The 13,858-nt window shown below is 35.8% G+C and overlaps 1 protein-coding gene across 1 annotated transcript in view; it reads right to left on the reverse strand.

Moving 5' to 3' along the window:
- The window catches only part of BTF3L4 (basic transcription factor 3 like 4), a 16,197-nt gene continuing 2,339 nt past the window's right edge, over window positions 1-13,858 (reverse strand). Inside the window, exons 3-6 of the mRNA XM_077824455.1 lie at window positions 12,803-12,916; window positions 10,109-10,310; window positions 7,512-7,571; window positions 1-6,492 (exon numbers count right to left, since the gene is read on the reverse strand). Coding sequence (XP_077680581.1) covers window positions 6,446-6,492; window positions 7,512-7,571; window positions 10,109-10,310; window positions 12,803-12,916 — 423 coding nt within the window. The 3' untranslated portion in view covers window positions 1-6,445. The remainder of the gene's footprint in view (window positions 6,493-7,511; window positions 7,572-10,108; window positions 10,311-12,802; window positions 12,917-13,858) is intronic.

The following is a 13,858-nucleotide window of genomic DNA, read 5'->3' on the forward strand; positions in this document are numbered from 1 at the left end:
TTTGTCCAAAAGATAATCTTTATTTAGCTGACAATATTTATCAGACAAAATTCCACTTTTCTTTTTTTCAAAAGCACAGACTACATTGCGAGGTTTCAAAATTCCCTTACTTGCTCAAGATATTTGATAAAATACCAGTAGCAATACCTACCACTTATGTGTCTGATGATTTCAAAGTAATTTTTGAAAATGTACATTATCCCCATTTTACAGCTCTAGAAACTAACAAAGAGAGGTTAAGTAAATTGGTCAAAGATGCACAAAAAGCAAGTGGTAAAGTTAGAAACAAAACCCAGATCTCCCAAGTCTCATGCTCTAATCATAAGCAAACACTGCCTATTCTATTACTACACATGATTGGAGTTTTTCCTGTTTCTTTATTGGTCAGGATTTTGAAACTTCACTAATGCAGTTTTATTTACCATAATAGTGTATTACAGCTGGTAAGATATGCAATAAGCCAGTTAAAAAGTTCACTCCTAAAGCACACATTATTGCAATTGCTAGAAGGGTTACTCACCAATCTGGAACCAGAAGTCTCTCAATTATCTATGGTATTAAATAGCATGAAATGGCCAGGTGCAGTAACCTTTTTGTACGAAACAATGAAAAGCATGTAATTGTTTGGACATTTAGGATTAAAAACCAAGATCAAGACTGGTATTATATGCCATGGAAAAAATTTCAGGATACTGGTAATTAAATAAGCCTGTGATAGAAGCTCTCACTCATTCTGTACAAAAATGAGCTGAATATGGAGTAGATTAGCTATGAAAATCCACGAAATCCCATAGCACGTATTGCAGACTGTGTACACTCTTTTCCATTGCATACAAATTCAGGGGTAGCAAACTAGTAATATATCTCAAAGTCTTCAGTAGTAAATCAGATGAAATTCCAATGTTTTATTTGTCCAGGCCTCAGGATGTTCCCAGAGCACTCAATAGCCAACAGAGTATAAACCTAAGATAGGTATTTTTGGGATTTTAGATTGTTAGTAAAAAAAAACATTTAAAAAAATATTTATCGTTTATATTTATGCACATGAAATCCTAAAATACAAGAATCCAGTTTAGAACTTCTCCCTTGAACCTGTCAATCCCCATTCATTAATTTTTCAGTGATTACTGTATATTTAAGATTACCTCATATCAACTGAATGTACAGCTAAGGGAGTGTTGGTACTTACATATTTTTCACTTCCTCATTCAATACATGATAAAAGCCTCACTATTGCCATCACACAACAAAAATGCCAAATTCACCTTTTCTCATTGCTGACTGTAATTTGGCCTCTGTGTATTGTTTTACATGCCATCACATATGTAGTGATTTTTTTTTTTTTTTTTTTTTGGCATGGCCTGGTAATTCCTATTTTAGGTCACTGATGTGCCATCTTGCCTTAAGGAAGTCAACCTCTCAAACCATTTCCTGCCCTCGTCTGGAAATGGAGAAAAATATTAATCTACTTTGTCCAAGATGGCTAGATCACAGGGGTTGCATACCTCTATACAAGCGCTAAGTATTTATCTTTCAGTCATCAAGATGCTTCACTTAGTTTAATTTTGATCATCCTCCTATCTAATTTGATAGAAGACACAACTATCTCCAGCCTACATTTCTGTTCTGCCTTCTTGGTGTTGTTTCCAACCCTTCTTGGTATTGTTTCAGTCTTTAGTCGTCTATGAGCAAGTACTAAGTATTATATGGTCTCTTTAAAACAGAGAACATGCTTGCACCTCCTAATGATGTAAAAGTTCCTTGAAATGAGTCACCAAGCTTTGCTTCACCTCTTCACCTAATATTCTTGCTTTAATAATTTCTTGATCTTTTATTTTTTTCACATTCAAACTGACATGATTTTGGTCTTCTCCATGTTCATCCTGATTTTAATATTCAGCTCTTCTGTGATTATTTCAAAGATGATTGTCATCTCCAAATTCTTGATTTTATATTAATGCCCTTTTCTTCTCATTCAAACATCCTGAAGGTAATCTCGAGACAGGAGACAAGACTCTGGAAAGAACACTTTGCCTACCTAAACAGAACAATTAAGCCCCTGTATATACAGATTCAGCCTTAAACCAAAATTTCTTTGGTTTTTGCGGCTTTAAAAATTAAAATCTTCATGTCAGCTGAATTTCAATTTTTATGGTTTAACAGTAAAATAAAATTAAGATGATTAGATTAAGTCTAATTTCAAAGAGGAGGAATATTTTGGACAGCATAACAACATGAACCATATAATTCTTTAAAGGCGGTGGGGATCAAAGGTCAACAGCATAAGGGTGTTTTGTTTGTTAAAAAAGTTAAAGAACAACCCTTTTGTAACACTTTGGAAAGTAATGAAATCTGTTATATTGCTGATAACTGTGCCCCAATGAAATGGGTTATACTGTGAAATGCTATGCCTCATGTGCATGTGTGTGGGGCTTTTTTTTTTTAAATGCGTACATGCAACGTGCCGCAGGTCGCATGTGATGCAACCAGGATTCATTACCGAATTTGGTCCACTGGTTGGATCATTAGCTTCCCCGGCTTGGGCCAGGTACTGATGGGGTTCCAATATCTAAAAAGAACCCGTGAAAAGCTAAATGGTATTTTATGCTAATTAAAATGAACAATTATAATTACAAATGGAAAGTATGTGTGGCAAGAGCCAAATTACTAGTTCTAACAAGAGCTCCTTCATCACAAACTACATTTAAAATTGTTTTTTAAAGAAAATTTGAGGCCAACTTTCTTCTGTTGTATATTTTGTTACAGAAATATATTAATTGAAGCTTGGTAATTTTATGACTTGATGCTTTATTTCAAGACCCAGTATAGCAAAGGAAGCATGTCTATCTTCCCTGTAGACAGACATTTGCGTTAGGACAGGTCAAAAAGTAAACAACACAACCTCCCAGTTTTCTTAAAGACTAGCTGAGATCAGTGGGATAAAGCGGAACCTAGGCAAAATGGAAATGATGCTGGAGAGAAACGGAGAGCGATGTCAAGGACTTGCCTCCTCTTTAACATCCCCCAAGACTAAGGGCATCTGCCCACAGATTGTTACTTCAGTTTGTAGCCTTCAGATCCATTTAGATGCTTTACTACTACTTGACAAACAGCCACAGCAATGAAAAACTGGCCACTTCCATCTTTGGCGAGCCAGAAGATTGCATAATTTATTGGGCACAGAATTAGCTACAGTGGAACACCCACTTACAATCTCCAGCTTGATTATTTCAGTTTATATCTAGGAGTAAAGCCACACCCCTGATACAGCTTCAGCTGGTATAAACCACAACAGCCCATCTACAGACCATCTCAGGTCACCACGAGCACATAACCCAATGCTTCTAACTCTGCCCTAGCATCCCATGAATACAGAGTCCAATTCAAGGTCAACTTTCCCTCCCCATCCATGCCTTTTACAGCTATGTTCACTGCAACACCACAACTCTCATCCAGAAGCAGAAGATTCATGAGCACGGTTTTCTCAAGAGTTGGATACCACAACCGTGTAACTCGCTCCCAACAGAGAACTAAGCTAATATTGGCTTGTGCAATCTAGATTAGCAGGTGCTGTAGTCTACCTAAGCAAGGAAAGAAAAGGGGTGTCATGTAATTCAACAATGATGTCTTGGTCAAGGGAAGTAAAGACTGAGTTCTTAAATAGTCTTGTGTAGTTATCCTTCAGAATGGACCACTGAAATGAGTTGTAAATAGGAAATCCTCAGGGCTCCAAATGGAGACACTGGATCCCATAGTGTAAAGAAAACCACACACCTGGCACCCTTTATGTAGTATTCATACATCTCAAAATTAGGCACCTGTATACTGCACATTCAATTTTCTATACTCCTGTCTGTGTGCACCAAGGTTGTTCCAGTCATTTCCTAGCTATATATAAAGGAACATTAGCTATTTTCCACAAGAGCCTTGGTGGGTTATTTTCAATTAAAATCAGTTTAATGGATTTCTATAAGCTTTAGCATTTCAGCAGCAAATCAAAAGTGGTCAACAGCTTTTGGATACAGTAAAAAAAAAAAAAAAGTGTTTACACAGCCCATAGTTTGCTGGTTTCCAAACATTGGTAAGCAATGATGGTTACAATGACCAAATAGCAAGAATTAAAAAGATTCTGTTTTGCGCATGAATCAGTAAGTCTCATTACAAACTTACCAAATCATTTTTACCCCAGATTCTTACTGTTTTTACTCTTCCAAATATTTTTTACCACACTTTCTATTCCAGAAATCAATGCTTTATACTACAATATGTGGATTTTCAGTAACTAAATGATTGGTAGTGAAAAAATATGCTGGATATCTGTAAAGTCAGTGCAGTTGCAACTTTTAAATGTTCTTCATTCATGCCACTTAACTAGTGGAAGTGCTCCGCAAAGCTGAAAGATTGTTTCCTAGTCTCCTTTCTTTGCTCACTGGGCCAGAAGAGGCATTGGAAGGGCAGTCTGCTCAGTTTGTATGCGTGTGAAAGAATAAGAGATTTTCATTAACCAAGAGCAACAATCTGCAGAAGGTTGGAGTAGCCATGAGAATGAAGGGAGTCCCATCTAGTACTAACAGGAAAAGGGGAGGAGAAGGTGAGAATCCTCAGGGCTTTCTCAGAGTATTGCAGGATCTATCCCAATCCAATAAGCTTTCATGTTAGCTATCAAACGCAACATGACAATGAATGTAATGCTATTTAAAGCAGTAGCTGCATCAACACATTCCTCAGAAAGTGCTACTGGGAGAAGGAAATGACACACAAGAGGGAACATTTCCTCTTTTGTATTGTTGTTTTATTTTGTAGTAAGATCCATGTATTATATAAAATATAACAGGAAAACTGAACAAGTCTATAAAATAAATTGAGTCCGGATGACAAACCACAAGAGCTCTGCTTTTGCAGTTTACGTTGATGTCACTAGAACTCTCATGTACTGATAGCGTTGTATTTTACAGTTATCTAGTGTATGAACCTACGTAGAAAGCTGATATGTCTCAGAATTAAGCTATATTTAAGATGACAGATGTAGAGAAAAATGGCTTTCCTAAGCCACAGCTGCCCTTGACACAGGTTAACAGTGATGCCAACTATGTTGTAATGCAAGTTACATCAAGCACCTTCAAAGAGCCTCTGACAAAGGGATTCACATTGAGCATTTTGAAGGAAGGTTCAGAAAATACTGCAGTATACCAGTGATACCTCCAAAGTCCTCTGCATGCCTACAAAAGGTTTGTGGTATTTAATAAGCTACTATAGCCATGACACCAAACCTAGAGGTAGGTTATAGGCAAAGTTAGATAGGCCAAAAAAATCCCTTCAGAGTCATTGCACAAACTGCCCAGCAGGAGGCTACAGCAATATGATCAATGACCTCTTTCTCTCACATTAAGTATTATCCGCAAGACACTCCTAATTTCTAGTGCCCTGGAGAATGACAGTGCCTTGTCAGCTCCTAATGGCTGCAGTTATGGCACTGGAACAGCTCAAAGTCCTTTAAGCAACAGTATGTTACTGTGCAAAAGTAATGCAGAACTGTTACCAACTGGATGTCCAAGTTCAAGAACTGACTCAGCCTAGCTCTTCTGGATGGTAGAGAGAACTAATCTCTGAAAATTAGCAAGTAATATTCCTGGGAAGTACACCCACATAATCAAGAGGAGAACATACTGCTTAGTCTATGTGGAATGGGTTGAACAAACATCAGTTCTATAATAAGGGACTCGAAATGAAGGCTGATAGAGTTGGCGAAAGTTAGAGGAGGAGTAGAGGGAGACAGCGAGAGATAAAGGAATTTTAAAAAGGAAAATAAGCAAACTCTTCTAGGTCTGATTTTTAAAAATGTTACCATACCAAACAGGCTGTAAATATCCTGTCTTTGGTATCATTTGGAATCAACATGAGGTTGATAGCAAATAGCATGTGAACATTTTCAACATGGAAGAGATACATATTTGCAAATACAATAGTTAACACAGCAAATTAAACCCAAGTCTTAATGGCAGAATGCCTTGAATTAATGAAATGTGGACAAGTAAGACTTTCACTTTTCACTGCTTTCTGTGCACTATTTGGTGGAAATAAAAAGTAACAACTGTAAAGATTTGCTTTACTTCTACTTCTGAGAGCAAAGGGAAGGTTAAATAGAACTGTTCTCCAATTTGTTCTCCACTATACGTACACCCACACCATACACATACGCACATGCACACACCCTCAAACTGCACTGACATTTCTTATATTTTGACCGAAAAAGTAGATCCTGGGAGTAAGTGCAAAATGCAAAATCAACTGACAGAAAATGCTGAACAAACAGCATAATTAAAATACAAAATATTTATATTACTGAACTATTAACAGGTGATGTTCTCTGTTTCTGTAAAACTTTGGAACCACATAGCTGATTTCTTAAATCTAGTCCATGCCAGCTTCCAGAATTATTAATGATTTAATTCGCTTCATTCTTTGATGCTTCATCAAAGTTTTCTACGAGATCTGAAAGAGATGGAAATATTTAATAGTCATTTCCCCAATAATGCTGTCTTCATATTTTTTAAAGAAACTATGTAACTTTATCTAATATACCAAATAGTTATTAATTATACTTAATGATTACATAGTGTTTTTCACCTAGAGATTTCAAAGGACTTTGCAAAAGGGGTATCATTTGCAAAGATGAAGAACTTGAGGTACAGGAAAGGCAAGATCTAAATTTCTAAAACATCCACTAACTCTGGATGCTCAACATAAGATGCCTAGATCTCATTTTCAGAGGCGCTCTTGCTGACTTCACTTAGACTGTTGAGGGCTTAGCACCTTTTAAAATTAGGATCTAGGTGTGAAGTTGGGTAGAAACTTTAGAATAGACCTATAGACCATCAAGGTCACACAGCATATCAACTCCAGAGACAGAATTTTGGTCTCCTGACTACCTCTTTAGATAATAAATTACACTGATGAATAGAGAAGATAATTGTGTTAAAAACACAAATTAATAGTTTCCAACAATTTACCCCCAAAAGAACAAGTCTAAAAACAATGGCATGTGGCTATAAGTTCCCAGTTTAAGATTCTATTTTTTTTCCTTTAAGAGAATTTTCAGAACCTGGAAGTAGGTGGAGCTTAGTACCTCCTATTACAGAAATGAGCATGCATTTAAACAGTCTGATCTGAAAAGGTAATCCAATGATTACTACTGAAAATTCATATAGTATTTTACATCCTGAAGCCACTGTACAAATATTAAATAGTTAATCCTCCCAACCTCCCTGTAGTATTTATCCTTATTTTACAGATGGTAAGACACAGATAGGTTAAGTGATTTGCCCAAGGCCACACAGTAAGTTAGTGTGAAAGCTGCAATTTAGGAGTTCCTTATCTCAGTTCCATGATCAGTCCATTATACCAAACTGCCTCTCTAAATGCAAGAGAAATACAGTTGCACAAATCTAAACATGTATCAGAATGGTAACTAAATCTCAAATTGAAGAAATAGAATGAGCTAGTGAACCTACCGGGGACATCATCATCTTCTTCATCAATGTCTTCAGATTTTGTTGCTTTGCTATCCAACACTATAAAAAAGTTTTGTACTAAGTAGATGCTTTAACACAACAGTTAGTCCCATTTATACAATACTTGTCTCTCTCAAAACAAAAGCCATAATTTACAGGTTAAAACAGGAAGTGGATATCTTCTGATTTCTCTTGGAGGTTACTACTGCAAGGAGAGAACATTCTGAAAAATACAGCATTCCCATTCAAGGGTCCATAAGAAACCTATCATTCCCCTGTAAGTTCTATTTAAATAAAACCACAGCTTTAAGAGTACTGGAGCCCTCAACATATAGCATACCTGTCAAATGTACTCAAAAGTGTGAAAAACTACAGAATAGAACAATTCCTTCTTACCAGTTTTCCTTCCTGTTACTCAGAGGAATTCTGTAACATCTTAAGAAGTGTCCTAAATGTGGACTGGTTGCAAGGATTTTTAATGTATCAGAATGGGCTCATGTCTCCATTTGAAATTTAGACAAATTGGATTTTTTCTCTTTATGGCTACTAGTAACATAGAAAATTATTTGGTGTTTCTGTCTTGACTTGAACTCTTGGCTCTTCTAAAACTTAGGGAAAATAAGGAAATTAAAATATACATTTAAATTGTCTTGGTTCTCTTGGGATGGGTAAATTTGTTGGACCTTAGAACAAGTAGTAGGTATTACCTAGTGCCATTTTACATCTATATATTTTTATGCTTCCTTTAGAGCATGTTCAAAAATATTTTTAAAAAGTTTGAAATTAAGAACTGGATTTCTCTGTTTGAATGAGTGTGGCAGCAAGGACTCTAGTTTCATCAATGCACAACATGAAATGAAAAACTATAAACTCCAATATGGGAGTTTACAACAATAATGACAATAGCAAGGTGCCACAAGTACTCCTTTTCTTCATTGTGCACAAAGTTAAACTAACTACTGTGCATGCTCAGCCTCTGTTTTTAAAGCTTAAGCCTCCAATATTTTAATTAGAGATGATGAAAGAATGCTCACTGTTGAAAAAGTGACTCCCCATTTCCACCTTTTTTTACTAATAAAGTTGATTGATAGCCTAGCAATTGTTAAGCAAGTTCAAAATTGACAGGATTTGAAGAGCTAAGATGCATTCCCCCAAATAGAATGTTCAATTCAAAACACCAGTTCCTGCCCCCTCGGCCACACATACCCCTTCCGGTATTCCATTGTGATGCTACAATACAACTGCATCAAGTACTGTACATCTTTCAGTAAAACAAAGCCTTTAAACTGTTACCGCATATCACAGTTCTAAAGGTTTTACAAAGTGATGAGACACTGGGACATTAAATATGTGCAATGAAAAAAGGAAAAATGTAATTTAGTTTCATTTTTTAATGATCTGAGAGTAAGTTTGAAGTGTATGGTTGCTCTTTCAAGGAAGATGGGAGGAGAGGTGGTGAGGAGAGAGGGGGAAAAACATTTTATATAAGCCTATGATTACTTCAAAATGAATTGCTAAACAGAAGAAACTGAATCCTACATCCAGGTGAGCCTTGAATTACTGTTAGTTTTATGTATTTAAAGCAGCATTTTAGGTAAACATCTCACTACAGTAAGTGTTCAATATTGAAGTGTAGCATTATCAAAGAAAAAGATGTTTAAAAGTATCAATTAACTAGTTTATTCCAACTGTTATACTATGCATTCTCCTCACCTGATTTTATGGCACCAGCATTTTATCTGTATAGCTATCACTAACCTTTTATTCTGCCTATAGAAGTTACTTCAACTCTTGCAGAAATTTCTATCAAGTTAAAAGTTTCAGTTTAGAAATAATAATTTATATCAATCTACCTTTTTTATATTTCATTCTATATTTCTGAAAATAGAAGACATGCTTCATCAAGTCATGAAACCATATACTTAATATTGCAAGGTATTTTAAAACACAGTACTACTGACAAACATGTCTAACTTGTAACTGAAAAAATGTGCCTTTTTTTCACATAGCCGGGCCGACGTAACAGAGTCTTGAAACAGACAGAAAATAGGCTTTTCATTACATTACAACAACATTGTTAAGTGGATAGCAATATTAAATGAAGAGCAGAACAGTTTATATCATGGTGATATTTATGAGAATAGAAAGTGGGTTTGGAATTTATAAAAATCCAACATCTATCAGAAAGCCAAACAGAAAATACATGGAAAGCTAACGATCACAATGTTATAGTTCAGGGGGATTTAAGGTGCCTACTCATATCATAAAGTAGTAAAGCATTAAGTCTAATGCAGTGATATTTAGTTTCAGATACACTGTGCTAGTCAAGATGTTAGGAAAAGTAGTATGATTAATATAGAAGAAAACTGTATTGCATGAGAAAGTCTTCTCTCATAAGAACAAGTGAAGTTTACTGTGAAAATAGTTTGGGTGATTTATTTGGATTAGTAAAACACGAAGTATTAGGCCAAGTATAAAGTTTTCCAGAGAGCCTATATCACACTAGCCCTTTGGAAAATTTTACCCCAAACCTTTTCCAAAAGGTGATACAACTTTTTAAAAATCTTCAATAAGATGATCCAAATAGGGACACCCACCTTGTCTTGGGAACTGTTCAGCTAACTTCCTGAGACTTGTTAAACTGTCAGCACCAAGCTGGCTTAAGATTCCCGGGAGCATTTCTGTGATCGGTTTAGCCTCTGCATGACCAGTAATTGCAAAAGTGTTAGCGGAAAGGGAAGCTTGGACCTTGGGGTTGTTGAAATGAATAACTGTTCCATCATCTTTTATCATATTCACCTATTTAAATACAGAACAATTAGTACATTTCATGCATTTCACTAATATACTCTAACAGTTTTGTCTGTACAAATGCTCCAAAACAACATTGTTTATATTAACATTTTTAAATATTCAAGCCTATATTTAGAGAATTTAGAAAAGACTCTACAATTCTTAGAGAGTAATAAAAATGAATAAAAAAGTTATAATTAGCCAAACCTGTAATGGAAATGGAATATAGGTTTATAGCAGAAGGACATGTACATTGAATGGAAATGCAAAAGTTGAGAGCTGAAGTTCCTTTATGAAACTAGTATTCAGATAAACACGTGAGCAAGCAATGGATTACTGTGTTCTATTGTGTTATCATACAGTTAAATTAATTGTTTTGGTTAAAAAGTGACCTGCCAAGGACAACAATTTATATAAATCATCATGCTCCAGAGCATAAGCCAATTATCATCTGGGAAGAGATCAGAGGGAAAAATAAGAGTCTCCTACTTCCATGGTAAATACTTGAAAACTTAGGTCCAAATACTGCAATACGATGCACAGAGATGGATCCCTATACCTGTACGAAGTCCTACTGAAGTCAAAAGAATCCATGAGAGTGCAGGGGTCCACCCATGCACATCATAAGCCCCTTACGCCTCAATTCTGCCAGCACCGACCTCTATGCCCGCACAATCACACCAATGTCTTGACCATAGGTATGATGAAGATTTTCACTTGCTTCTAAATCATCTGGAATTAGCCACTGCCAGAGGAAGGATGCCTGACTAGATGGACCACTAGTCCATTTCTGCCTCTAAACAGGAACAGTATATCTGGGTTTTGTCATGTTTTGTTTTAAACTAGATGGAGAAGGAAAGAAAATGAAAGGTATTTTTTTCTGAAACTGAGAAAGAATGAGTGTAAAATAAGAGTGTTTTGGAAATGTCTTTATTTTAAATAAGAAAAGAAAAAGTCCTGGTAAACATAGTCAATGGCAGCATATTTATAACATTGTGTTTTTTTGTTTTATTATAGTTGTTCAATTTGTTTTTAACTGAGATGTTATGGGGAAAAGGCAGAGACTAAGCTTAAAAACAAATACTGAAGATTTGAGTGCCTAGGGAATGTTCCTACACAATAAAGATTAATTTAAAATAATTTAGAATTAGACTCTAAACCTGTTTTTAGACAACAGTCTCATAAAGCTGCATGATGTCCTTTATGCCTGGAACTTGTTTCAGATCTCAGTGTGCATGGTGATCATTCTTACTTAAACAGTTCACCATTCTCAACCCACCTCACTGATAAGCACTCTCACACCCAGGCTTCAATCCTGCAAGCTGTCCTGCACAGATAGAGCCCTCTAAAGTCAATGTGGGTCTGGCCAAGAGGAACAACTTTCAGGAGTGAGGGCCTAGTCATTAAAATGGAAGCCAGCAGTGTCCAGATAACATCCCTTCAGTTTCCCAGAACAGTTTGTATCTAAAGAGTTTTGGCTGTGCATTAAGATTTTAAGCTCTGGGTAAAGGGGAGCAAGGACTGTGTTTATCTTTGAGTTTTGTACAGCACAGAGCACACTAACTGTGCTCAAACAAACAGTCAAAGAAAATTAGGATAATTCATAGTCACCCTATGGGAGGCACTAGGACCTCTTGAAGGAGCAGGCCTCCACATACACAATACAAAATTTAAAATTAATCGAATGTTTTACGTTTCTTCAGCCAAATACTGCAATAACATTTAATTTATGATCACTCCCCTCTACATATTATCTCAGCATTCTCTTCATTTGTACACAGTGGCACATGGGAAGGTCAATTTTCTTAGGAAGGTCAACTTAAAAATACTCTGACTTTCCTGTAAAATTTGTATTTTTAAAAAAGATATTCTAAAAACATCGAAGAGGTTCCATTACTGTCTAGTTGGGCCAGATTCAGCTAACTGGGATCATAACTTATATGTAGAGAGAGAGTATTTAGTGTCTTTGAAAATGTAAAAAAAACAAACAAACAAAACCCACAACTGCTCCTTGTGATTGTTAATCAATTCTGTTTGTTTCCATGTAACAATATAGTAGCCAAGTCTTGAAATCTAGAAAGAGGTCCACATTATGTTTCTCCTTTACATTTTGTACAGCATCAGGCACGCTGTTTTGCTTACCAAGTAACTCTAATTTAAGAGTCAGAAATGTTTAACTGTAATCAAATTCAGACAAACCAATTTTACTAAGAAAAAAAATCATTTGAGCAGATTTTGTTTTTAAGCGATTCAAAGGTATATGCAACACAGGCAGCCAGCCAGTTTCCAATACCAACAGCTTAAAGTAATTAGGGTGCAAAATCTGTTACCATTTACACCAATTATGTAAACCTGGAGTAACTTCACCGAAGTCAGGGAGTTACACCATGTGAGATGAGAATCAGACCCAACTTTTCTTAGCATTTCAACGTCTAGCCAGCTGTCAATTTTAAAGTGAACAATGTAGACAGGGCAATTAACTTCTTATACCACTATACCTCTTCAATGCCAGCGATATTATTTACTGCCAATTTTTTGAGTGAACTCTGAAGTTTTTTGTCATCAGCTGTCGCTGTCCTGTGCACCACCTTCTTCTTTCTGCGAGCTGTACCCTGAAAAAGTCAGACAATGCAAGAAACACTAGTCAGCAACTCTGAAGATCGGACACTACAGTCACATGTACCATAATATCAACTAACTAATTTAAACAAAAAGGAGTTGCTGAGTACTGCACTTAGATTGTCAAAGCTGCTCTGATAATTATCAAGCCTGGGTTGACAACCTGGCCCAGTTTTCCAAAGTTCACAGCAAATGATACAGAGCTGAACAATTCTCTCCCAGAAGATACACTATTCCACAAATTTAAAATCATACTACCCCAGTATGCTCCATCTCTCATTCACTCTAGAATATAGAGAAGTCCCATGACCCAAAGTTCTTTACAGTTTACCCTTTATAAAATTTTAGTATGTTAGGCTTTACTTGGACAAGCTTGTTCCTAGGGTTTTTTAAAAGCATAAAGTCATTGGATAAATTAATATCAAAGGGTCCAGTATAAGAGATTTACACTGGCTTATTTACAGCTCAAAGTGTTTCACAGCAAGTTCTCAATAAGAGGAAACATTTACATTTTCCTTCTTTTTTTTTCTTTCCTTTCTCAAGATGTTCTCTTTCTTATTTTCCAAAAGTTATTTTAAGAAAGGCACAAAGTTTGTTTTGCCAGAAAGACAATTCATCAAGTATCTTAAATATAAGCAAATCTTACAAATATGGCAAAAGTGTATTTTTCATATTTAATTAAGTTTATATGCTACAAGCTTCTACAAACACCCTTCTACCCTTAGGCATTAAACTGATGTACACTGAAAAGATTAAGTCACCGAATAAAATATCCATGTATTGGCAACCAACTGTTTTGGATTTAAAGAAAGATACTTTCCAGACTCCAGTGTGCTATGATCCTGATCATAACAGCAGTATTATTTCAGACCACTAAAATATACAACGAAAATAAAATACGGCAGGTCTCTCTATGAATTTAATGTTGTTTTCCT

This window comes from Eretmochelys imbricata, chromosome 8, assembly GCF_965152235.1.
Source record: "Eretmochelys imbricata isolate rEreImb1 chromosome 8, rEreImb1.hap1, whole genome shotgun sequence".
NCBI lineage: Eukaryota > Metazoa > Chordata > Testudines > Cheloniidae > Eretmochelys > Eretmochelys imbricata.